The sequence below is a fragment of the Podarcis liolepis genome (genome assembly GCF_965112155.1).
Source record: "Podarcis liolepis genome assembly, chromosome: 10".
NCBI lineage: Eukaryota > Metazoa > Chordata > Lepidosauria > Squamata > Lacertidae > Podarcis > Podarcis liolepis.
In genome coordinates this window covers 71520734-71548046 of record NC_139562.1, presented here as the reverse complement: position 1 = coordinate 71548046, position 27313 = coordinate 71520734, and the positions used below count along the sequence as shown (strand labels likewise).

Sequence of the window (27313 nt, the reverse complement as noted above, 5' to 3'; positions counted from 1 at the left end):
CAAAAGCAATTCCCCCACTATCTATTTAATTGCCCCTTTCTCCAAAATGTGCAGTGTAAATTTCTCATCTTATTATTTATGGAATGTGAGCACTGCTCAGAGTGCCAAAAATTGACTCTTTGTTCGCAGACAATAAGGAGGATGCAGTACAAAACGCATCTGCATTTTGGCATTAGCAAAACAGCGTCAAATCAGTTTTGACACCAGTGTAACTGGGCTGCTCAATTCGTGAGATATACAAAATTGTGATGATTGGTCCCTGAGGGATAATCAATATTTTATTTTGTAATTTTTCTATCTTTTATTTGTTTTCCTTTATTGATTTTTTTGCTGTTATGACCTGCACTCTTAGGGCCAATCCACATACAACATTTTAAAATCTGGGACCTTCTATGTCCATTCTCCAAATGTTAGAAGTCATATTTAAGTGAAGATTGCAAGAATCAGGTAACAGAACAACACTTCTCCAGGCCCCCCCCCCCAAGACACCACGGCTGAACACAAGAACCTTTGCAGGGTTCAAACACGGAGAGAGTAGTACTCTCGACACAGTGTCTTCAGTAGTAGTTTGATTGCGGGTGTGTGTGTTGGATTTCATTCAGTTATCTTATGGGGTTATTAAGAAATATTTATCCTATCAGCATGTGACAACAGCCACACCCCAGGAATGTCTTCAACTGGCTGGCTAAATACATAGCTGTCAATGTTTACCTTTTTTAAAGGGAAATTCCCTTATTCCGAATAGGATTCCTCGCAAGAAAGGGGTAGTCCCAAATCCTCAGTGAATTAGGGAGTTCCCCTGTGTGTGAAGACGGGCTCCAGTTGATTGAGTGGATGACACCACTAGTTGCTCCAGTGGTCAAGAAGGCAGTTTCTGATCCTAACCCCCCACTGCCTTGCGGGATATCTTTGGGGAAAGAAAAGGCTAAGGAGTGCACTGTACACAAATCTAGAGTGGAGTCGCTAAGACAGTTGGATGGTGCTTTGTATACTGCAGCCAGGCTAGTGCCAAATGTATTTCTGGGCTTTCCTTTAGACCACATCAGTGAGGCTGGGTGGAGGTGGGCAGGTAGATCTTGTCATCTGGGCATCCCAGGACCTCCAGTGCTTGTGCTCCAGGAAGGTCACTTCACTGCTGCTAACACAGCAGTTTGACTTCACACCGGAGGCACACTCAATTGTCTCTCGAGACAGACAAATGCCAATTTATAGGAATTTGAGCAAAAGATTGACTGAGCATTTTCCTGGCCCTTTGCAGGAGATGGCCCATAAGTCCAGTAAATGGGATTTGGGAGCTACATTCTTTATCTGTCTCTTCTGTTGCTATCCTTTTGTGTTTGTCCCCCCCCCCCCCCGACGAGTCTCGTAATTCATTCACCCTTTGAGGCACTATCATTCTGGTTGATTTAATGGTGGCAGCAGCACAAAAAGAGCATTGTGAAAGGGGTGGGCCCTTGTACACTTGTTTATATAGCCTATAAATAAGAGGTCAGTTTCGGATTTAGTAGGTCACTTGTTTCTTCCTACTAGAAGCCAATAACGTTTTACTCATGCACTTGCTGCTCTTTCTGAAAAGCTCTTTGTGAATGAACTAGCAGGATGTCTTTTGAGCAAGACTCACTTAAAAAAGAGGAGAGAGATTGTGGATGTTTGCACTTGAAAATAAATATTAAACTACTTTTGTGGGGATTCCTTACAAAAACACAGTTTGGGAGTCTGCACATGATCTGGAAACCCTGCTTTATAAATGTAGTATAGCGGAATCTAAAATAACCTTTTCTCTGGCAGTGTGGTTTATACTTTATAGCATGGGATCCTCTCTGTGATCTACTGTTTCCTGAACTTGCTTTCTTGAGCAGTTTCCTGCTGATTTACCCTCTAGCCCTACAAGTCAGGGATCATCAGCTTCTTCTTCTTTTATCATCCACAATAACTGAGAAATTCATGGCAGTTTAATAACGGAGAGTGTCTTTTCTTTACGAGACCCTTTCACTCATTCTGATAACTGAGAGAGGCTCTGCAAAGAGGCCCCTTCTTTCAGGAGATGAGATCAGTTCTCCATAGACCTGCCAGACCCACTGTATGGAATAACATTCAGTGAAACTCACCTGAGCACTTCCAGCAGGCCTTTAGAATGGTGCCAAAGACTTTTCTTTTTAGCCAGACTTTCTTAGATATTTAATTTGCAAATATGTACTGAGAAAACATCCACCCCAGGCCTTGTGAGTGGGGTGGGGATGGGGGTTACTGATCCCTAGCTGTGAGAATAGTTATTACTGAATTGATAGGTGTGTTTAATTTTGCTTATTGGACTGTATTTTAAGGTTGTAAACCACCCTGGAATTGGTATGTTTGTGGTATATAAATGTTAAAAAGTAAATAGATCAGTTTCCCCATTATATATGTGTTACTTATATTTTATTCATTTCTATTTGTGAACTGGATGGATTTTGTATTTTATGAGCTTGGATTTTTAAGTAAAGGGGACTGCAGATCCCTAAATAAATGCATAAAAGCTCAGTTAGTAACAGGGTTCCAAAATGCACTTATGTTTTTTTATCCATTTGTGAGTTCCCAGTAGTTTGACACAAAAATTACAGTATTCAACCTAAAATAAACCACAAAAGCTCCTTTGACACACTAAGACAAAGCAACAGCTTACATAAAACATGGATTCTTGAGGTCCAAGAACTAGTCCACAGTTACACAATTCCTGCCTGCCCACCCTGTTTTCCTTTGTTATTAATGCTACTCTGGATAAAACAGGGATGGGGGGCATCTTTTTTTCATAGCCGGAAGGCTACATTTCTTTCTAAATAACTTCCTGGGAGCAATCTGCCAAAAGGGGGTGGGGGTGCCAGAGGCAAAAATGAACAGAGCAATTAATGTGAATGTTACCTTTGCATCAAAGGCAAAGACATTGTCAGAGCTAAAGCCACATCCCATTCAGGCAAAGATGCCCAAAGCAGGAGTGAAGAAGGACTGGCGAGGGAGGTGGCCTGGAGAGAGTCTTGAGGTAGAGATTTGGAAAAAGACTGGGGGCTGCATTTGGACCTGAGGCTTCGCACCCTTGGAATACATCTTTATACAGTGGTACCTCAAGTTACGTACGCTTCAGGTTACATACGCTTCAGGTTACAGACTCCGCTAACCCAGAAATAGTACCTCGGGTTAAGAACAGAAATCGTGCGGCGGCAGCAGGAGGCCCCATTAGCTAAAGTGGTGCTGCAGGTTAAGAACAGTTTCAGGTTAAGAACAGACCTCCAGAACGAATTAAGTACTTAACCAGAGGTACCACTGTACTTCTTGAAATGGTTCTAGACAGGAGTGTAGAGTGTTTAGTGTTTTCTGGATGAACTTCAAATGTTCTGAGTTTGGGGCATATATGGAGCCAATTTTCAGTTTTGTTTTGCCACCTAGTATTCCATTAGCAAAAATAAATCTGCCTCTTTTGTCTTTCAGCACTTTTGTGACTTTAAAATACAGGTCTCTATTGAAGATTATGGCTACTCCATGAGCTTTGACAACTCTATGCTCTTGAGTGGCTCTAAAGTCCAAACAAGGAAACAACCTATTTCCTTCTTTAATCCAAGCTGTCCGGCATGTGGAATTCGGGGTGAGCCTTAGCTAGCCAGATGAGACTGGAGTTAACAGATGTTGCATATCTCCAAGCAGTAGCTTAACTGAGGTCTTTTATCAGTTATTTCCCCCAACACCCCCTTTGTCTTTGGCCTCTTCCTGGACAGTGGGAGTTGAAAGGGTAGATTTATTTATTTTTTAGTCTGTATTTTAAGGTCAACTAATCTCCTTTATTGGCAAAGAAAAAGTGCATCATATACATGGATCAGATCACAACACAGTTAATGAAACATAGTAGGAGATACTTTAGGATAAAACTGTCCAGACATTGTGAGGTATGAAAATGGTTCTTAGGACCTATGGTGACATAATTTCATGGCGTCACTCAAAAATCTTGCCACATTCTCCATAACGTCATTCTTACAATTATTCAGCAGATAAGACACCCTGCCCCTCCTTCAATAAGGGCGCCAAATGCTTATAATATATTTTTGCATAAAATGGGCAATAAAATAAAATGTGTATTTTAAGGTAAACTGACATAATCCATAGTTTCCAGACTTCCATGTGGATCAGAATGCCATCAACAATTGCACTGTGCATGTCTTCAAATTTAGCAATACGTTTTTGGTACAAAAGTGTGTGCCTTATGAGAAAAATGCATATAAAATTATAAGGAATAAATGAATTTTTTTACCTTCTAAACTCACTACATGTAGAAAAGTGGCACATGACCAACTGGAGAAACGGGGTCCTAGCTAACCTTTCTCCCTATTTTTCTACTTGCCAGGATTTTGTGTCTGTTTTGCAAATTTAATTTGTGCGACATGTACATGAAAAGGTCACCAGGACAAGAAAGTTCGTTTTAAAATTTTAAATCCAATTTTGCTGTGCACTAAAAAAAAAAAAAGCACAGAAATGGGATGGAAAATGTTTGTGACTCAGCATGTTGAAAACTGACACGGAATAGAAATAGGCTGATCTGTCCACCCCAGTCCACTCTTGGACTCTGCATCTCTCCATCTGCTCTTGCCTTTTGTGTAGTCAGAGCTGGTGACTGGAGACCAGAGAGCGAGAGCTCTTGCTGTAAAGGGTTTTGTTCCTCAAGAGAAGACCTTTCTGGGGCTCCTAGTTGTGGCTGTGGGTTAGGCTTGGTCCCCTAGCCTGAGTCTATATTGGGCGCGCCTCCCATGATAGCCCTTCTTGACTCCTTCTCTGTGCCAGAGTCTTGGCTGCCATTTGAGTTCAGGATTGAGCTCAGAGTAAGGAGGGAGGACACTCCGAAGCTGCAATGTTTCTTGCTGCCTCCAAGTACCTCTGGAAGTCACGGGCAGAAACTCTGTTTATGCTACCAAATTAAAAGATTTTCCCCAAACCCATTGGGAATCTCAGGTATTTGTGTGAAGGTGATTTTTCTGTGCTGGTGACTTTATGCCTTCCTTGAGCTCTTGTCACTGGTTTGCAAAGGAGCTCTTGCCAGCTGTAGAAATGCTATGCATTCTAGCCAGTGTCGTCCCCCCCCCCCGAAAAAAATATGTTTAGGGGTCCTCTCATTTTCCTACTCATATTGAAATACTGCCCCTCAATGAGGCCAAACTTAGATTCACAAAATGTTTAGGGGTATGCGTCCCCTCCCCCCCCAAAAAGCACTGATTATAGCAGATTCTGGGGAACACTCTAATGTTTAATTGTTTATTTAATAATTGTTTTTTCTATGTTTTTAGCCATCCTTATTTTTATATGTAAGCCACCTTGAGGCAGGGTATTAATAATAATATGAATATGAATATAATAGCACTAATTGTGAAGCAGCGAATTGTTTGACCTTCACCCAGTCTTAACAACAACAAACCGACAGTAATGGTTTCATGGGAAATTTTAGTACCTGTAGTGGAAATGCCGAAGAAAAACTGAGGAGGTGTAAGTTTGGCCTTGCATAGCCAACCCTTCCTGTGTGTCCTTGCAGGAGCACTCCTGCCCTTGAGGGTGGCCCAGCTGGGGCTGGATGGCCCGGATTAGGAGCCCTAATTGGCACAGGTGGCGGTCGTGGAGACATCCAGCTCTGCCTGGTTGGGGCAGGTGCAAATGGCGCAGGGCAACATGTCAAGGAGGATAAGGATGATGGACAAAACGCTGCTGGGGCTTCCTTTGGCTGGATCTGTATGTGGGGTAAATATCTGGTGTTACTTTGGGGTTACTTCTCAGTGTAAGAAGGTTTTTATCGCTGTGAAGATTTACTGTTTGAGGGCTTTTGTTGTTGCTGTTTGAGGGGGTTTTCCTATTCTGTTCAAATAAAAATATATTTCCCCTCATATATTGTCTACCAAAGATCCTTTAAAGAACCTGCTGTGTTAATTGTCAAAACAGTATACCAATTAGATTTCCAGTCTATATTGAGGGAGTTAGTGGAGGTCAAGGGACAGGCACCCTCATAATTACCTGCAGGGGAGAATGCAAAAACCAGCTAACATGGTACCTTTTGGCTCTGTTACCTTCAGGTACTGCACCTGGGAGTATATCACAGCTGAGAGCCTGTCTCAACAAGCTTCATATTTGCCACATTGATCTAAGAGAACTTCCCTAATCTGAAGACAGAAGAAAATATAGTGCCTTCCAAAGCCCCTCTGAAACATTAATCAATAATGAGAATAGGAGACCTTGGCAATGGGACAGGCATAAGCTTAAAATCCGAGCTGCATGCTTCCAGCCAGCGCGATCAATTTTATTAGGGGACAGATCCTGGTGCTTGTTCTGAACTGTCTGTCTAAAACATCTAACAAAAATATGTATAATGGATTACTGTAATTTTGTGTGACTTTAACAAATGCTGTATGTAAGAGGTTCAATCAATAGCACTTAAATAGTGTGGCCTGAGTGTTAGAGAGTAATTTGAATCAGGCAGTTTATGCTCTCGAGAAGTGTGCACACGCATGCGTGCGCATAGGAATCTCAGCTTGCTTCCGAGGAGAAGGAAAAGTTAGAGGAGGTTTTGAATTATTCATCTGTTTGCTTTCTCATGGAATCTCACTGACAGCACCATTCACTTCTCTGTAGGCTGGAAAGCCTTCATTGCATGCAAGGGAGCGCTGCTTTTAGAGAACATCCACAAAGCAGCACTTGTACATTGTACTAGCTGCCCCCTCCGCCCCCAGTCAGAGATTTTAAAGCTGCATTTCCTTGGGGAAAACACACCCCAGGATTTCTCTGATGAGAAACATATTGGGATGTTCCTTAATGATAGGGTTGGTAAGAGTGTGCAATGCTCAGAATGGGGGCTCCATTGCCCCACTTCATCTTTCTGGGGTCCCCCCCTTAAATAATCCACCAAAATAAAGTGGGATGGATGCAGCAGTGGATGGCAAGATAAATATAACTTGCTTAATGTGTCATGGTGTGAATTGCTGTAATACCATTTTCTAATATGCAGAATTGAAAAGGACAGTGAAATATCTCTAAGTGCAGTATAAATGAGTGATGGGTGTTAAGACCTAATAGTTTGTTAAGCTCATCTGTTTCAGTAAAATGAAACTTATGTTAATGTATGTATTCTCCCCTCTGCTTTTTCTGTTGAAACCTAGCAAGCAGCCTTACACCAGGCCAGGCCATTTATACATCCAGCTCAGTCTCATCCACTCTGGCAGCTGATCTCTGGCGCAGGAGAGTCACAACACCTGCTCCCTGCTCTTTTTAACCAGAGATGCCAGAGATTAAACTTGGGGAACCTTCTTCAGGCAAAGCACCTGACCAGTTATTGAGACATGGTCTCTCCTCTGCTACATTTTGTAAGTAAACTAAATATTAAAGTTTTTTAAAATACCACACGTGCAGCAGCCCAGAGAGGGTGTGTGAAAGAGAATTAAAGCAGGACTTCATGTTCAAGTAACAAAGGGAAAGGACAACCCTTTCTGTGCTAAAGGGTCCAATGGCACCTTAAAAACCAATTATTTATTTGTGGACTAGAGTCTACTTTATCAGTGCAGATTGCGGGCACATTTGATTAACTAGTTCTTTCTGAAGCAATGCACAAACTGAGGCACAGCTCTCCTTTGAAATTTGCACTTCTCCCCAGTCATGTAGTAGGTACAAAAATGCTTATACTATATTAAATTGTGCATAAACATGCATATGTTGCTGAGAATAACATACAGAAATGGGTTATAATAGGGGGGAGTGGTTTGTAAATTGTTTGTAAAAATGTGTGTATTGGGCAACATTAACCTGCAAAAATGGGTGCATCAGGAGAAATTTACCCTAAAATGTTGATAAATTTTCATGAGGACTTTTTAAAATGCAAACTGATTTGGAAATACAGAGAATTCAATTTAAAATTGGGGGGAAATGAGAAACTGAGAGGAACCAATATTGGCAGGTTCTGATCTGTTTTGGGGCAGAACCAATGTTGGGGGTTTTTAACCCTAATTAAACATATAGCTGGAAGAGGGGTGGGAGAAGAACGCCCCCTGACTGAGACCAGGACCACCACCCTTCAAGGATCCTGGGGTGGGGGTGGTGAATTCCCTGCAGATTACCTACATGCTGCAGGATGGCTGTTGGGTGGAGGGGTGGGAAGGGCATCAGGCAGAAGGGAGAGAGTTGGGCAGACAGGTAGTTGAGCTTATCTTCTTGCAGAAGAGCCAGGTCTTGGTTTTTTCATGGGGTTTCCCCACCCTATTTGTCTCTCATTCCTGCCTGATGTCCCACACCCTGACAGCCACAGATCATTCTGGGCCAAACAGCCCAACCTGTAGCAATCTGTGCCTGTCTGAATCCGACTCATCCAATGCCCAAGGCCCTCCAAATCAGTCCAATATGGCTCCAAGCCTTGGTCAAATCAGCCCTAAAAACAGAAATATATATATATATCTGCAACTCAGGATAACACTTCATGCATATAAAGAAATGGACTCCAATCCTCAAAAATGTATGCTGTAATAAATGCATTTGTCTTTTAAGGTGCCACAAGACTCCTTGCTGTCTTTGCTGTGAGATATTAATGGCTTCTCCTCTAGAAGCTTCGTCTGGTTACCCTTCTGATTTATTTCTTCTGCATAGCTGATGGTGTGGTGGAAGAGGAGCACTTGGGCTCCCCCCTCCCCCCCATTCCTCACCCTAATGACCTGCTAGATAGGGACTGATTTAATCAGCAGACACCTTTCAAGCGAAGTGATTGTGAATCTGAATCAGATTGTTGCAGAGCAAACAAATGCTTCCCAGCAGATTGCCAGGGGATATTGACTCCTCTGCTCTGTTTCCCCCTCAAATATATCGTCTCTTAAGGAGTGGCCTCCAAGCAAACCTTGGCAATATCTATATAGATGGCCCTTTAATCAAAATGTCACTAAAGCCTCTGCTACGTTACGCTTCATCGGAAAACAGTCTTCTTATTTATTTAAACCATTGAACTTCAGTTCCAGCCACCATTAACCCTGGCAAGCAAAGATGGATGGAGGAGTGACAAAAGGCGTGTGCCAGAGCAGTGATCGTTTACGCCTGCGTGATGTCTTGATCAGCTTGTAACATCCCTCGGGGGAACCGTTGAGCAATTAAGTCCGCCCATTACAGACATGGCTACCCCTCTCTTTAAGCGCTTCCATGAGAGGGAGAACCGGTAATTCCTTGTAATGACTGCTACATCTGTTCAATTATATTTCTTCATATTGATGCTTCATTAGAGGACAGATCTGGATGAGGGAAAGGAGGGGTGGGGTGGGGTGGCCCCCACATAAATGTCAGACTAGTCTCCCTTAATAGCCTGTCTGTCTGTAATGCACATTGACTAGGCTGGCAGGCCTTCTCACCTTCTGACCTCCGAGTCCCAGAAAGGGAAGGGGGAACTTGGTGTGTGTATGTGTGTGTGTGTGTGTGTGTGTGTAGAGAGAGAGGGAGGAAACTGTTTGAAAATGGTGTTACATCTAATACCCCCTTTGTTTAGCTTCAGCATGAAATGACCCTCAATGACCTTGAGGTCATTCTCTGTGTTTACGAAGCAGTTAGATGGCTAAGCTTTTGGTGGCTATTACCAGGATCCCCGCCCCCTGCCATTCTGGCCCCTCTCAGGTGGGCGTCGTTGCCATTATAAGAGAACAAGGGAAGTGTTTGTGGTGAGACCTAGACCTCTTTTTCTAGAAAAATAGCACTGGCTAGTAGCATGCATAGTGCTGTTAAAATTGTTCCTTGGATACTGCTGATATCTGGAACAATAGGTCTGCCGGGGGCTCTTGGGTTAGGAGTGCTGTGGGTTAAAGCAACCTGCATTGCTTTCAGAGATGATTAGACAAATGCATAAGACTACCAGTGGCTATGTTATGAAAAGTGGAAGGAGGAACAAGCTGCATCGGCCCTGGCCTCGCTAGGTGCTGGGGTGAAATCGCCACAGCTCCCTCAGTGGGAGCATTGGTAGTTTCAACCTAGCATCTCGGAGGTAGAGGGACTTGGGAGCACTGGCGGTTTCACTCATGATACACCACCATTGCATTCTGGCCCTCAAACTGGTCCTGGGTGAAGTATTGACACATCACCCAGGCCTAGACAAGGGATCCTACTTCAGATCAAAAGAAGCTTCATTTCCCATGCATGTCCATTAACAAAGATTGTTTGCATTTTGAGGCAGAAATATGCAATGCAGAAATCATGCAGGCAGAAATGTGTGCAAGTAGCAATGTGAAAAGGTGATGCAGCAATCCTCACTTTAAAAAAACAGAGCAAATAAGTAGGTTTTCAGATGGCGCTGAAAATCCATAAGAATTGATGCCACCTGTATAAGAGAAGGGTGGGAATTCCATAAACATGGTGCCAGTACTGAGAAGGCCTTACATGTCCTGTGCTCCAACTGTCTCTGTCTCCACTCATACCAAACATCTTACAGCCTGGAGTAAAGAGAATTTGGATTGCAGCCTAAAATAATTAGGGATTTGCTACCTTTCAATGGATATATTCCTGCAAGTGGGACAACTGAATCCTAACTTAGGGTTGGCTTTCGAATGGGACATGAAGAGCCATCACAAAGAAGGGGTTACTTCTCTACTCTGGCCATGTTTTATGCTTTATCAACTTCACAAGCTTGGTTTTGGACTATCAGGAAAAAATGCGTTTGTCTGTGTCAGTTGAGGCTGATAGGAATTGGGCAAGGCTAGTATGTATAGCCTTGAAATGAAATGTATTAAATGGAATTAAAATCACAGGTTAAAAACTAGGTGCCATCTTCCAAAGTAAGATCATGCATTATTCAAGAGACTTGATAGAGAGTTTAGAATATTCTCTCTGCATATCCATAAGCTTTCTTTTTTGCTTTGAGTGTCTTGAGATTGGATGCTTTTCCTCCCTACTTGAAATGTTTTCCAGTCTGACTGTTTGTGGTCATCTTAACTGGCATGTCTGGAGGCTTCGGCTTCCTTTGGTTTTGTTGCAATTACGTAGTGACTTCTTGTTTCTGGGTTGGGGGAACCCTTTAGGTTTGCCTCCCTAAAAAACACCACCATATTGTATGTAGCACCCAGAATATTTGCATTCTCTGACACATTTTACACTGATGGACTTACAGGTGATGCTCTCATGTAATACATTGTGGCAGTCATTCTGCTTTTGAAAATGATAGATTCCCTAAGATGAGAAGAGGTGATATAACAATGGGGTTCACAGTGATTCCATCCAGGATTGATGATAGATGGCTTTTATTTCAGCTCTCACAAGTCGTTTGAGAAGCTGGTGGAAAAGCAGTGTGCTGACGGCTTTTACAAAGTGCAGTGAATGGCTGCCAATTGTGGACTGGTTCCAGTAACAATTTGAGAACTGCATTAACTCGATTGCATGCAGTAGTGCCATTGAAGACTCATGTATCACTTCTTGATGTCCTCCTCTCCTTCAAGCAAAACAAGATAATCACAGATTTGTGCAGCATGATTTGTAGCTGCCTCACTGTGCTCCCCCTCTTTTTTAAGACCAACTTTCATCTGTTAAACACACCTCTTCTTTAAGGGAGAGATTACAGAAGCTTAAGACAGGGGTGGGGAACCTGGGGCCTTCCAGATGTTGCTGGACTACAACTACTATCATCCTTGCATGTTTCTTATGTTGCCCGGGGATGATGGGAGTTGGAGGGCCACAAATTTCCCATTCCTGCCCTATGTGATGTACCATATTGGCCCAAATGTAAGACACACCCGCAAATAAGCCGCACCTTTAAAATTCAACGCTTATTTGCAGGTGTGGCCCACCTCCCAGCACTATCACCCTGAATGGGGGATGGGGGCGGCTGACGCTGGTGCTCAGCACCCCGCTCCCCAAGCTGGCGCCTATGCTCAGTTTCGAGCGTGCTGTGTGCCCGCCTCCTGGTGACTGGGGGAGGCTTGGGAGTGGCGGGTGGGCGGTGAGCTGCTCCCCCGTTCTGCTCTGGGGGGGGGAGAGCTGTAAAGTCGCAAATATAAGCCACACATTTACTTTTCACAGCCTGATTGGGGGGGGGGGAGTGTGGCTTGTATACGGGCCATTTTGGTACAGTGGTGTCTCGCAAGACGAAATTAATCCATTCCGCGAGTCTCTTCATCTAGCAGTTTTTTCGTCTTGCGAAGCAACCCTATTAGCGGCTTAGCGGATTAGCGCTATTAAAGGCTTAGTGGCTATTAAAGGCTTAGCGGCTATTAAAGGCTTAGCGGATTAGCAGCTAAAAGGCTATTAGCGGCTTAGCGGCTTAGAAAAAGGGGCAAAAAAAGCGGGGGGAAATCGGAACACTCGTAAGACGTTTTCGTCTTGCAAAGCAAGCCCATAGGGAAAATCGTATTGCGAAGCAGCTCAAAAACGGAAAACCCTTTCGTCTAGCGGGTTTTCCGTCTTGCGAGGCATTCGTTTTGCGGGGCACCACTGTAGTTTAAACCATGGCATTGCTGCCACTGGTAACATTTACTGACAATGTCTATCACTAGCTTTCAGTGCAGTACACTCTTTGCCATTATTACTTTCTCTATCACCATGATCAACATCATGTAGGGTGGTGTAGTGGTTAGAGTGCCAGTCAAAGACCTCTGAGACTAGGGTTCAAATCCCCTCTCAGCCATGAAGCTCACTGGATGACTTTGAGCCAGCCACTGCCTCTCAGGGTTGCTGTGAGGTTAAAATAGGGTCTAGTGCGCGACACGCACATATCAAGCATGCGTAAATTTGTTGTTGCCTCTATGCCACTTTGAACTACTTTGAGGAGAGGAAAGGTGAGATCTAAAATGTAATATAATAGTGTAATTGTTTGAATGTTCCAGTGGCTCAGTGAGCATCTGCACTTGTACTGGGCATGGTGGAGCATCACAGTCATCTGTATCACCAAATACAGATCAACCCTGCCTCTTGGAAAACACTTTGCAGGGCTGTCTCTGAGCTTATCACAATTGTGTGCCATTGCACCACAACCTCTGAATCTGGTATCGAGTATGGAATTTAGCACCCCAAGACTAGACACTGAATGCCTAGACTCACCTTTTCTAACACTCCAGATATTGGTTTACAACTCCCATTATCCCCCAACCATTGTGTGTGGATGCGGCACTAAAATGTGTTTCTTGTTATGATGATAGACTCCCCCTGCCCATGAAGCAGAATAAATAAAATGGAGACAAATGAGAATGATTTTCTTCCCCTGTTGGCAAGATGGGCATTTTTGGTGACATCTAGCATTTCTTGGTGTATGGTTTATTTCAGTGCCTAACAAAATCAAATAAGGATTGCCTCAAGACTAGCAGTGTCAGAGGAATCAGTTGAAAACATATTGGCTGTGAGTTCTGGAAGACCTGCTCCCTGCCTTGTAGGCCATTTTGCACCTGGCCTGGGCAGGCAGGGCCCAGACAGACTCCAGCCACAAAAGCTGCTGAACAGACTCATGGGTTGGGGTTTTTTGCTGAGGGGGTCTTGTTCTTGTTGCTGATGTTAATGCTTTGTATCTTTATTTTGGATTTTATGATTTATGTGGAAATTGTTCAATTTGGTAATGTACTATTTGATGTTTTGTTTATTGTTTATGCCTACTTCTATTACGTTTGTAGTTATGTATTTTTATATATACTGTAAGCCGGCTTGAGCATGGTTTGAGCTTTGGAAAGGTGGCATTCAAATAAAAGGATTGATTGATTGAAACAGACTTTTAAATACTGGAACATAGGATGGCTCAGTGCTTGCCTTTGAAATGCGTTAAAAGCTAGCATAGCATAGTTGTTTGGGTGTGCCTGAGTTAAGAAAGTGGAGATCCCCTCTTTTCATCTTACCTTTTCATTGGGTTTATATGGTAGCCTTAGGGAAGCCACCATCTCCCACTCTCAGATATGGTGCCAGTATTGTGTGGCACTTGTAAAAGTACCAATTCTGCCTGTTGAAGTGGTCAAGTGTGCACCTGTGGGGTAAGGTGATTTTGTAGGTAAATTGCTCCCAAGTTGTTAAAGACTCTTTGTACCAATAATAACACCCTATGCTATTTTTCTAGCAAAAGAGGCGATGGAACTCACCATGAACACCTCCCTTGTTTTCTTAGAATGGCAATGGTGCCCACCTGAGAGGTGCTGGAACCCATGTGAGAGGTGCTGGAACTGAGTTCCACTGAGTTCCCCCTGGAGAAAAAAGCCCTGGTCACACCACTTTCCGACAGAAAAACCCGCTGTTTGTAAATTCAGTGGTAAGCAGCAGGTTTTCCTGGGGGAAGTAGCAGGGCAAACGAAAAGCTTATTGGACCCGTACCTAGAAAGCAAGGGGCAAGCTGAAATGTGGACGAGCCCTTAGTCTATTTTATTGGTGTTTTAAACTTCTGCATGTTTTAATTCATTTAGTGGTAATTTTATTGTTTTTTACTTCTTTGTAAACTGCTTTGAGGTTCTTTCTACAATTATGCGGTATATTAATTTTAATAAATAAATAAATAAATAAATACTAGTCACCTACCTTCCAGTATTGTTGTGGGATTGCTATTTACATTCTAATGTTCCTATTCTATATAATAGGGTAATCAGTCATATCAACAAGCAACTCTAAAGTCATGGCAAGCTAGAAGTCAAAAGAGTTTTGGGTATCCATGAACTTGTATTGCACAACAGTATGCCACCTTTTGATTACAGATGTTTTATTTATGAACCCTTGAGACAATTATTTAGCTTTATAAAGAAAGAGTCCATTATAAAGAGAGACCTAAAAGCCATTGAATGCCATCTCTTTACTGCAAACTCCCAAGACCAAGGTCCTGTGATGTGTGGAACACAGTGGTAATAGCTACTGTACTTTTCCTGTGCCCTTGTTTTTATTGGTATCTAAAAGTATTATGTAAAGTATTTTGGAGTTACTTCGACAACAAAATGCTGCATGTTTAACCCCCCCCCAAGCCTGCTCTTAAAACTGTGTGTTAACTTTTCAGTTGCCAAGATCAAAGGAATCTGTAGCTCATTTCAGATGTTCAATGAATGCATGGTTCCTCACCCCTGACATTTATATCTTCATTGTAAGATCTTCCTTTTACCCATATATGTTCAACTGCATTGTAAGGCATACACGTATGCCCCGCTTTTTTTAGGGTTCCTGATAGCATGGGTAGAATCCAATGGCATACAGTTTTATTCATATTATATATGCCAGACCTCTGTAGCCTGGTGCCCTCTAGATCAGTGTTTTTCAACCACTGTTCCGTGGCACACTAGTGTGCCGCGAGATGTTGCCTGGTGTGCCGTGGTAAAAATTGAAAAATTCGAAAGATTTTTTTAAAAAAAGTCAAATTTTCACCCACTAGGCGGACGCCGGACTGTGTCCACCCTATTTTCCATCCGTCCTGGGTGGGGATCAGATCGGATGGGATCGGATGAGAGCGGACAGGCGGTCCGCTCTCATCCGATTCCCCATAGAGAGCAGCGGGGCTCTGACATCTCCCTCTCCGCACACAGTGCGGAGACGGAGCTGTCATCTGCCGGCTCAGCGGGGATCAGCGGATCGATCCCCGCTGAGCAGAGAACGGTCCGCAACGTTCGATTCCAGCCAGAATATCAGCTTTGTGTTCAGCCAAACAGGCCCAGGTTGCGAACTGAATAAAGTATTTTATAATTTTTCATATTTCTGTTTACTTACTATTTCATAATAAAGTAATTATAAAATACTTTCTTTGTGTTTATTTGATTCCTATTCAAGAGAATTACTTTATATATAGTCAATATAGGCACAGAGTTAAATTTTTTAACATTTTCTAATGGTGGTGTGCCTCGTGATTTTTTTCATGAAACAAGTGTGCCTTTGCCCAAAAAAGGTTGAAAAACACTGCTCTAGATGTTGGGACTTGAGCTCTCATCATCCATGACCAGTGGCCATGCAGGTTGGGGCTGATGGGAGCTGTAGTTCAAAACATCTGGAGAGCAGTAGGTTGGATACGTCTGCTCTGTGCTGTTGGTATCTGTCCCTGTCTGCTTGTATTTGTGTCCACCAGGCAAAGAGAACCTGTGGCATTCCAGCAACGTCTAAAGGGCCACAGCCTCTTTATTTCAGGCCAGATATGTGCAGCAGGAACTCTTGTCTACCCAATGGACAAATTGGGAGCGCAGTAGGCCAAAAACAAAAGCCATCACTTGGTTTTGGTTGCTCACTCAGAAGCTCTATGAAATTTGTCCTGGTCAATCTCCTCTATATCTATCACCCTCTGGGCAGCTCCTAACAGAATTAAAAGCACACTAAAACATTAAATATCTCCCTAATCATTTGGTGGTCCTTTCTCCTCTTCGTCTTCTCCTTCCTTCCTTCCTTCCTTCCTTCCTTCCTTCCTTCCTTTCTCCCCCCCCCCTCCTTCCATCTTTGGCCCAAGAACAATGCATTTTAGTTTCAAAAGCAGAATTACAAAACACCCAGTAAGGATTATTCCTCAGGCATCGTGTTCAGTGTTCAGTTTTATCTGACAGCCAAATCAAAGAAGTCCATATTGTTTTGGGTGTTTTTCAAGCTGCTTGGAGTTCATGGGATCAGTTTTTATGTCTTACTGTGAAAAGTGAAATGTTTGTCAATTTTTCAAGCCCTCTCATTTTATCTAGTGTTTAGAATGAGAAACGAAGCAGCCTTTAAAAGATTGCCTTGATGTAAACCTAAGCAGTGAAACAACTTACTACTGCCACAAAATTCGTGTTTAAAGTAATGCTCATGTGGAAAAGTGAATTTGGGCGTACGGGGTGGAAATTGTTTGAGGGGATGGGGAAAGGAGTACCTCTGAATATTATTATTCACAATTCTAGCCCAACCCTTATGCTTCATTAGTGAAGGGAAATGCATTTCTAAACAAGGGACTGAAACCAGATTTAGAACCCTGTTTGCAAACTCTGGTTGCTGCTAGTTGTAGTGTTATCCATTGGTAATTCTGGTGCAGTTATTTATTTCATTTATATGCCCTGTTTATCTTCCAAGGAGTTCAAGGTAGTGTACATGGTCCCCCCAACCATTCCATCCTCTTTTGAGGTAAGGTAAGCTAAGAGGTGAAGATGGACCCAAAGTCACCCAGTGAACTTCATGGCTAAGTATGGATTTGAACCCGGGTCTCCCAGGTCATAGTCCAACTTTCGCACCTTTATGCCTCCCTGGCTTTGATATAGTGAATGCCATCCATGAAGAGCTGTCAAGGGGAACAAGTGGATGAGTACATGGTGCTGTAGTTAGAAGATCCCTGCCATATCCTCAGCAGGTCTTCATTGTAAGTTGTATAAACACACTATGCTCAGGAATAGCCAATCTCTGTCAAAAGTAATCAGTGGAGGCTGTCGCTGACTGGTGGGGAACCGGTGGACCAGTCCACACTGCAGCTGCCATCTTGATCATTGGCTATGCTTGCTGGGCTTGCTGGGAGATGGAATCCTAACAACATACTGAGGATTTCAGATTGCCCATCCCTGCTGGAGTTCATAGATTTGAGCCCTGGTAGGTTTAGACTCTCTGTAAGATGTATAATATTCTTCTCTCCCACCCACTTCCTTGCATATGGAACAATAACTACATTAAAATACGGTGTATGTTAGAGAACTTATAGTAAAGAAGCAAATTGTGTCGCCTAAGCAGAACTTTTGCCAAGGCCAATCAAAATAGCCTTGGGAACAGATATTTAAATATTCCATGCACCTCTAATTTTTATCCTCATTTGTATAAATCCTCTTTTCTTTAAACCTTTAATCTCTTCTTTACCAGTATCTGATCTGCCATATTTTAATGTCATTATGATTTTCTCTCTTTCTAAGGCTAAAATGTAATGCTTATTAGTTTTGGGGGAAATTCATTTTGCTATAAATGAGTCAGGATGTGAACCTCAGAGGTTAAACACAGCTGATAATACCCTTTCATGCCTAAAGTGCTTTAACAAAGCTGTGCATTTATTTCACAAAGTCCTATTAAATGAGATTTATTCTGCCATTGCATTTTGATAACGGTACTTTGAGATATTAGTGTTGTGTGAGAATTCTACCACACAGTCTGAGGGTAACTTAATGTTGTATGCAGCTAGGATTTTGTATCAGAAGGGGCTGGTTATTGATCAGATTCACTTTGAGATAAATAAAAACTATGTGAATCTCTAGCCCACTTTAGATGTGATCTTCCATGTGTCCAGAATAGTACAGGAGAAGAGCGCAGGGCCATCCCTGTGGTCCATGTGTTGGGTTCTTAATTACTCACAGCCCAATCGTAACCATATTCACTCAAAAGTAATTCCTATTTAATTGAATGGGGCAAAGTCCCAGGTCAATGGGATTAGGATTGTAGGTTCTAAATCACAGAGGGGAGTCTGTGTGTTTCTTAGAATGTCCTCCCTCCCATTGTGTGAATATTGGTTGCTGGGGATATGGGGATGGGGTCTGTGGGCATTTCTCCCCCCACCCCTTTTCTTCCTCTGTTTGATTATGATTCTGCTTTGTTGCTTTTGTTTGTGTAAAAACCTGCACTATGGATCTGGTAGCCAGCAAGTTATTCCTCTCCAAAGCAAAAATGCTGCATTTAAAAAAGGTTAATTAAAATAGCCAATGATCCATAATAGCAGGGCACTGTACCTGGAATATGCATTGATGCAAGGTGAAAACGTAATGCGTGTTCTGGGTCCTGATAGCATCGTCAGTGCTGGTTTCTTCATGGCAGAGCATGATTCCTGGTGGAGAACATCTTTTCTCACCGCTTGGAACTCTGCAAAAGTTATGGAAAGCTGTGCATATGGGTGCAATACATTTTTCTTTTGCGTAAGGAGAGCTTAGGCAACCGTACTGGCTGCCTCAACCATACTTGCTATTTGCAGGATGGTTCAAGAAGCATTTGCCTATCCATGAAATGGGCATGCAAGTTAATCCTGCATCCTTGCTTACTTAGCATTCATCATGCTTTGCCTAGCCATTGTGGTGATATGTATGTTTGGTTTACCCATGCAAGTATAGACATTGACTTGTATTCAGTGATGGGGAAGAACCTTATTCTAATGCTTTGATTTGCCTAGCTGTTGCCAGAAGCCGGAGCAATGGGAATCCTGCATTCTGGTTCTGTGATCCTGTGGTTGCTTACTTACCTGTTTATTGTTACCTCTGAAGAGACATCAGAAAGACAGAGCACTTAGCGTGAACCCCACTGTAAGTGCTTTGAACTGGATTGTGGGGGTGGAGATGTAGGTGGTGAACTTGTGACAGATACAGGATGTGATACTGACATTCTGTTTTATATGTCAGCCCTTAAAGTGCCCTGCTTTGATTATCAGCCCACTGAAGCCAGTTCATCTGCGGTACAATTATAGCCCAAGCATCCTTTCCCCTCTCCTTCCTCTACTACCGTATTTAGTATTCAGTTATTTTAGATGCAAACATGGTTCATGACTCTGGTACATATTAAAATACTGACCTCAGGGGTAGCATTAAGCTATGTCTGTTCCCTGCCCTCTGTGACCCCAGTGTCTGGGGCAAGTGGCAGGTTTCACTCCTCAGCTGTGCCCCAGTTGCAATCTGCATACATTGTCTCACTAGAATTTAATGCAAGTCACTATGAATCAAGCCTCTTCCTATTGCCCTTTGATTTACTCCCTGGGTTCTGTTTCTTGATAGTATTGATTGTGGTGGAAATTTAGCTCTCTTCAGGCAATCTGAAGAGAGGAAATTAACACAATAGAGTCCTCCCCTCCATCACCTGCCACAAACTGGTGGGCAAATTTCTGAATCTGGGAGCTCCTGTGATTGTGGAGGCTTCCATGTGATTTTAAAACCCTGATATTCCAGGGGTTAAATTGCATGGAGAGCCCTCTATGAGTACAGAAAGTTCCCTATTTCAGAACTTCACCTTCCAACTTGGGATGGAGTTTAGGATTTTTGGCCCTGCTCACATGAGTATTTAACACCTGAAAAGGGTTCTAAAGAACTGACTTTATATCTTACTTACTTTATATTTGGGAAAGTTGTTCATTATGCATTTGGATATTCATGTTATCGTAATCAAATTTTGCATGATGGTACCTACAGTCAAGGCACAGGTTTTCCTCTATATTTTTTTATACAATTGGATGCTATTTTGAATCAGGATGGTGGACCAAAACTTTTGGAACTGCACTCATTTGACTCACTAATTTCAGAACTGCACTGTTTTCGGATTAGATAGGGAAAAGCAAGAGGAAGGAAAATTAATACAGAATTCTTTTGCTTCTGTTCAAACAGCAAAAGTTTTTTTCTGGTTAACTCAGCTCATGGTTTTGAAATATGTAAATACAGTGGTACCTCGGGTTAAGAACTTAATTCGTTCTGGAGGTCCATTATTAACCTGAAACTGTTCTTAACTGTACCACTTTAGTTAACGGGGCCTCCTGCTGCTGCTGCGCCACCAAAGCACGATTTCTGTTCTCATCCTGAAGTAAAGTTCTTAACCCGAGGTACTATTTCTGGGTTAGCGAAGTCTTTAACCTGAAGTGTATGTAACCCAAGGTACCACTGTACTGGTTTGTTTCATGAAGACTCAACCAAAGTTGGATTATGTTGCTATTAGGAGCTAGTCCATGTTGTGCTAAAAATAAAACTGCAGCTAACAGACTAGGTTAAGAATTTGGGCCTTATGTTTTGTTTCATGTGCCAGGAACTATTTTAAATATAAACAAGATTAATAAGAGCTCAATCTTACTCTGGTTTTTTTTTAAACAAAGTACTACAAAAGTTTTCTTAAACTCATTATGCATGATAAATTTCTAGGAGTCTAACTCTGAGTGGTAATAACTGAGTTTTAGAGCGTAGCAGTAAAAGCTTGATTTGAGCATTTGATTAATTTACTTGGTATAAGCAATAAATAGCCATTTTTAAGAGCCTTTAATGAAACACCTCCAGGAAACAATGGCAATCAATGAACCCTAACTTAATTAAGTCTTGTATCTTTTCTGTGAGATACTTCTCATTTAACTGCTTTATCACAGTCATCTTCTTGAATTGCTTAAATTATTAATTTTTCTTATGATGTGTACAGCTCTCTATATTTATGTCAATACATGATCCAAATTATTTTGTGCTAGACATATGTGTCTATTAATTTAATGAGGAAAAATGGAGAGAAAGTATTAAAATAATGACCTAACATTAATTTCTATAAGGAGACATTTTCATTTCCCTTAATGCATGGCTGCAAATGAAAATTTTCTTTTATGCATAATAGTGGAAAGTAAATTAGCCAATATGCAAACTAATGCTTAAAATACTTTAATCTCATGGTGTTAGGAGAGATCCTGAGTTCTATATGGAATGTCTTGATTCTCCTTACTACCAAACTTTGAGTAATAGCAGACTCTCATTTTTGAGACTAGGAAACCTTATTTTGAAGTGTCCAAAAGGCATTGATCACAATATATTCCCCCCCCCCTTTTTCTGGGTTGAGCTTGAGGAATCTCATAAGCTTTAGACCACTTTCATACTTTAAAATATGCTAATAATTCAACAAACAAAGGGATAATATTTAGGATTTCCTTCTCTTCCTCTTCTGGCAAATATAACAGAAATCAGCATACAATTTGCTGGTATGTATGTCTACAATTTGAAGTGTGATGATGGAGAGGGAAATGCTTCATGACTTGAAGATGTACTACAAGTTCTCCTTTTTAAGATTTTGTCTGCCCGGAAGCAGTTCGCCAGGTGAGGTGGACCTGCTATACTAGCCTCTCAGCAGAAGGGTTGGTGTTTTTTACCAGGAAGGAAGAGCAAAGTGGCAAAGGGTCTACACAGTTGTAGTGGATCCCACCACTGTAGACTAAGTAGCGGATCCAAAACTACATTCATATCCCATCATAACCACCACAGGTTATCTTTTGGTCTGTGTTTGAGGGAAAACTTAGTGATTTGGTGTCTTTGGCACAAGGTTTTATTTACAGTGCAAAGTTGGTAAAACAAAGATGGGTCAGGAGTTGTGTTTTTTTGAGAAACAGTTAACTTAGTAATTACACTAAATCTAAAGATGTTGCAGGCGTTAAAACAAAGCAGAAAATGCATGGCTTCCCTTAAACTTCAGTTGCTAAAAATCAGTTGTTACACTTCAGGTAGATGTTCAGGTTTCTGGAATAAGTGATAAAATGCTTAACTCAGTTTCTGTTACTTCACTTCCATTTCTTTACATAGTTATGACAGGTATTAAATCCTTTTGACGCAGCACAGCTTCCTTCACAACTTAATACTCTGATTCATGACTGAGGGGCACTTTTTGTCAGTTACCCAACCTCTTAACAATCCCACTCCTGAGGTATTCCAATTAATATATCACACCTAGAAGACCACCTCACTCCTTTTAACTGGTTTGGGAGTCTTCTCTTTCTAGTAGATCTCTCCCCTTACTGGAATGAGACCCAAATAGAGTTTTCTCACAGTTTCTACTTCTGCTGACTCAAACTCAGCCTCCCCATTACTTCTGTCTGTATACTTTCCCAAGACACTCAACACAGGCTTACTATCTAAGCTACGAGGCGCCTTCCTCTAGCTATTGACATTGTCCTCAGAGCGGATCTTAAACTAAGATTTGACCTAAGTCTCTCAGACAAACCCTATCCTAATCCCTAGATCCCATCTCAAATTAAGCCCTGTGTAAAAAACAAAAAACACACCCTCAGAAACTGAAGCGATACACGAATGAGTATGATGCCTGCTCCTGATCTATCCCAGGGAGAATGCAATCCCTGAATTTTCGCGTTCCCGTTTGTCTCCTGCCTCTAGCTATGCTTGCTAATCCCAGTCTCTGGTCTTTCTCTCAGAGTTTTAGATATTCATATCCTGTGGACAGGGGACCATGAGTGTCTGTGGTAGTTGTGCAGCTGGGCACATTGTCCCTTCGTGTGCTACTTTCATTGTTGTATGTTATTAAGTTTATTTATTTTTTAAAATAAATATTTGTCTCTCATGCTGAAGGCCATTCTGGGCAGGAGGGGGAAATGACTTTGCACTGCTAATATATGACTGACTCAAATCTCATTTATCTTAATTCTGAAAATACCATCTCTTTTCTTTTGAATTGTCCTGGGATAGAATGGCCTTCATTTGGGGATTGTTTGTCTGTCTGGTAAAGTGGAACCAACCGAATGAAAGGAAGAGAAAGATGTTGTTGAATACCCGTGATTCTCTTGTCTCTCACATTAAATGAAGCATTATTTCTAGACTTATAGGCATGAGACAGCTTCTAAAACAAATTATAACAAGAAAATGTACAAAATCAAGGGGCTTTGGCATATGAAAAGAGGAAGAATGATACAAGGATATATGCACTCATGTTACAAAACGCAGAGTATTTGCATCAGTGAGAATGAAACTGCACAGGAAAACTTTTTTCAAAAAAGCTTTTTATGTCTATAAAGTGGTAACCATTTTTTAACCTTCCCCATGTTAAATGAAATTATAAATAAAGTAACACAAGAAGTCTTAATGCAGAAACTAGCCACAGAGCACAGCCATCGAAATGCTGTGCAGAAGAGCAAATGTCCCACACAAATGTACCAGCCAAGGTGCAGAGTATCCAGTGCGCAGCCCAAGTTATCTTGGCAGTCAAGGCAGAAATTCCCACATTTAGTTTATTGTAAAATGAAATATTTTATTTGTTGCCCTGTCATAACACTCTACATCAGATGCATGAAGTGGTTGCTTCACTCTACTCAATGGAAGGGCCAGGCCTGCCAGGAGCCTAAATACCGTATTTTTCGCTCTATAACACGCACCCAACCATAACACGCATGTAGTTTTTAGAGGAGGAAAACAAGAAAAAAAATATTCTAAGTGAAACAGTCGATGTATGATTTTTGTGGTTCATGCTGTGGCCACAGACATGTGATCTGACGGTGAGTTTGGGGTAGCCCAATGCAAAAATCCTGAGGATCCATGGGGATCCATGTTTGTAACCACGTTTTTGCACCACTGCAGCCCCAAGCAACAGTGGGTGCGTGATTTTTTTGGTGCAAGATGTAGCCATAGACATGCTATGTGATCTGATGGTGAATTTGGGGTGACCCAGTGCAAAAATCCTGAGGACCCATGTGGATCTGTGCTTTGTAACCACGTTTTAAGTGGGGAGGGAAGGAAAAGGACTCAAGGGACAAGGAGCATGCGTGGAGCAGGCTCTGCTTCTCTCCCTCCCCCCCCCCTTAGCGAGCTGAAAACCTTTGCTGGAGGGACAGAGAGCCTGCTTGCATTGAAGGAGCCTACCGGACAGGAGCCACTTACACGAGTGTAAGCGGCTCCTGTCCGGTAGGCTCCTTTAAAGCAAGCAGGCTCTGCTTCTCTCCCTCCTTAGCGAGCTGAAAACCTTTGCTAGAGAGACAGAGAGCCTGCTTGCTTTAAAGGAGCCAACCGGACAGGAGGCGCTTACACTCGTGTAAGCAGCGCCTCTCCCCTCCCGCTTTGCTCCTTTAAAGAAGCAGGCACTCTGTCCCTTTCTCCTCCCCATTCAGTGGCTCTTCTCCCGCTGGAAACCACGGAGGAGGGAAGCATTCGCTCCGTAACACGCAGAGACATTTCCCCTTACTTTCTAGGAGGAAAAAACCGCGTGTTATGGAGCGAAAACTACGGTAGCTCAGAAGTGAATTGGCAACCACTATAACACTAAAATTATCCTTAATTGTGGGGGCTTTGTTAATATTGGTTGAGTGAGATTTAAGAAAAATGAGAAGAGTAAAACTGGTACATTCAACTTCCCTGCGGTTTTACACTTCCTCATGTAATCTCTCCCCTCATTCTCCTTTGCATGCAGGTATCTTGCGTCTTATGCAAGGGCTCAGTTCTGGGGAGTCCATGTGTAAGCCTAAAAGGCAGGAATCCCTGGCCCTGACTTTCCCCACGAGGTGGAGGGCTGCTTGCCTGGCTTTGGGGAGGCCACGCAAGGCTTCTGCCTGCATTTTAGAGCCCTCCTGCTGCTTTCCCAAAGCTGGAAAAGCTCACCATGGCAGCTGTGTGCAGGTGTGTGTGGGGGAAATAAATAAATGGAGAGTGGGTTTCCTCCACTCTCCACTTATTTATTTATTTATTTATTCCCCCTCCCCATGCAAAGCTGTGATCGCATAAATATAATCAGCGTAAGATGTGATTTACCTGTATTTGAAATGGTGTCCCTGGTGGTAGCCGCTATTGACAGAAATAAACAAACAAACAAAAAAGTCCTTCTGGGCACACTGTAGTTCTCTGGGTTGCAATAAGGGTTACTGTGCATGACAAATTAAGAAAAGCCAACAGACATGCCTCCCCCCCCCCCAAGCAAATGCTTACTACCTCTTCTTGAGCACAGAAGCATCAAGGACCATGCATGCACTATAAATTTAAAGCACATGACTCCCCCCCCCCCCAAAAAAAAATAATATCCTGGGAACTGTAGCTTGTAAGAGTACTGTGATTTTGCAGCTCTCTCTGGAGTGAACTATAGTTCCCAGGGTTCTTTGGGGGAAGCAATGTGGTTTAAATGGTGTAAACGCAACCTTAGTAAGGAGACAAAAGCAGCTCATCTGAATCTTAAAAGCTCACTAGCAACGTGCAGGGGCAGAGAGCTGGAGGGGGCAGAGGTGGGAGGAGCTGCTGTCATTTAACATGCCATCTCCCTCTCCTGGGCATAATGCAAATCCTATGGGCTTCCTCTCTTTTTGACATGGTTTTCATTGCAGTTTAATGTTCTGCTTGAACAGTCAAGAAAAAAAGCCTTTTGCCTGAACCTTTGTTTTGTTGATGCCCTAAACAGCATCAAAGAAACCCAGCGCTGTCTCCTTAAGGCCCCAGACTTCACGTTTGGTGTGACATTTTTCTTGTTCTTAAATAAACTCTGACCATGAGCAGCTGTCAGGCAGAAATACACCACAGGCTAGCATTCAACGAAACACCAGACAAGCATTTTGGCAGCCAGAGGGCTCTTGTTTTCTTCCCTTCCTATTCTCCCCCACTCTTGACACATGTAAGAAACGAAAATTCAGTAAAGCATGGTATCCTTGATTAGATTTTTTTTCCTAATAAGGAGAATGTATTACATCAACCCAAGTGGTATACTGTCGACTTAGCTCTCTGTGTATAGACGTATATATGTTTGTGTGTGTATCGATCAATAGTAAATGCATCCAAACTTAGTTTGGCATTTGAAAAACAGCCATGAGAGAGCACACCTGCCTGGAAGCAACTCAAGTTAATTTTCAGTAATATACTTTTAAGGGATTTTAAGAATGGGAAAATAATATACAAATATAGTATCTTAAAAAGAATACTAATAGTTTTCTTATCTGTGATCATCTGAGTTCATTTTGTCTAGTATAAATGTGTGTATGTTCTCTGATTCACATATATTAGCTCCCCCTGAATCCATGTTAACAAGCCAAAGTTCTAAATCCATTCCCTTGCATAGCAAAATGAAGACTATGTGGTTTTGCTTTTTTGCCATAGGAATAGCCAGATAACAAAATATTTTGCACTATTTGCATTTCTCTCTCTACTGGGATAAAATGCATTATATGAGAATATTCTTTCTGGAAAATGCTTTTTGTTGTTGTTAGTGACTCTCATGTTTGGGTGTTTTGTTTTTTAAAAATGTAATCAGCAAAAGAAAATAGTATAAGATACAGAGGGTTTAGGTTTTTTTTAATAACACTTCCCAAGAGGCAAAATGTGTGTTATTTTTTTATAACTGTTGTTAAGCAGTTGGAGGCAGTATGGTATTTTTATGTATCAGGCTTTGGTTGGGTGACTTTTGTTTGTTTGTTTTGCTCCTTTCTCGGTGCCAGACTGTTTATAGGAGTCTCCTCCTAACCAAGTTAAATCTAAAATATGCCAAGAGTTTCCATGAGAGCAAGCGAGGAAGAGAATGGTGTGGAAAAGTATGAATAGAGCAGATTCACAGCAATATCAAAGGGACTTCAGCATCAATCTGCCACATGGAAGACATTCTGTCAGCCTCTATTTATGCTTGTGATCATCATAGCTATTTGCCTTTGATCTAATGGGACGTCTCTTTTCTCCTTCTTTTTTATTTCTGTAGGATAAAGCGGTGGGTGGATAAGATGCAAGAAGACCTAGTAAGGCTGGTGAAAACAGCGAGTGGGGTGGATGAACTTGCTCAAGTAAGTGACAATTACATGGATGTAATGCATGAGGAGGTTCACAAATGGGCACCTAGTAAATGGTGGACAGTCTCGTTCCACTAAGGAGTTTTTCGGAGAGCAAAAAGCCAACACTGTTAGGGCTGAGTTTCAGATTTGGAACACAGCACTGGTGCAAATGGGGCAGTAGCTTCTCTTGAAGAGCAGTTGCATCGTAGGAGCCTTGGT

The 27313-nt window shown here is 42.2% G+C and overlaps 1 protein-coding gene across 10 annotated transcripts in view; it reads left to right on the top strand.

The window, feature by feature from the left end:
- CACNA2D1 (calcium voltage-gated channel auxiliary subunit alpha2delta 1) overlaps positions 1-27313 on the top strand; it is a 368618-nt gene that overhangs the window by 45896 nt on the left and 295409 nt on the right. For all 10 annotated transcript variants that reach the window (XR_014516731.1, XR_014516732.1, XR_014516733.1 and 7 more), the window contains exon 2: positions 27025-27106. Coding sequence is in view for 6 of the 10 variants with exons in the window: in XM_083463958.1 (XP_083320084.1) it covers positions 27025-27106 (82 nt within the window). In the remaining 4 variants the exon portion in view is untranslated. The remainder of the gene's footprint in view (positions 1-27024; positions 27107-27313) is intronic.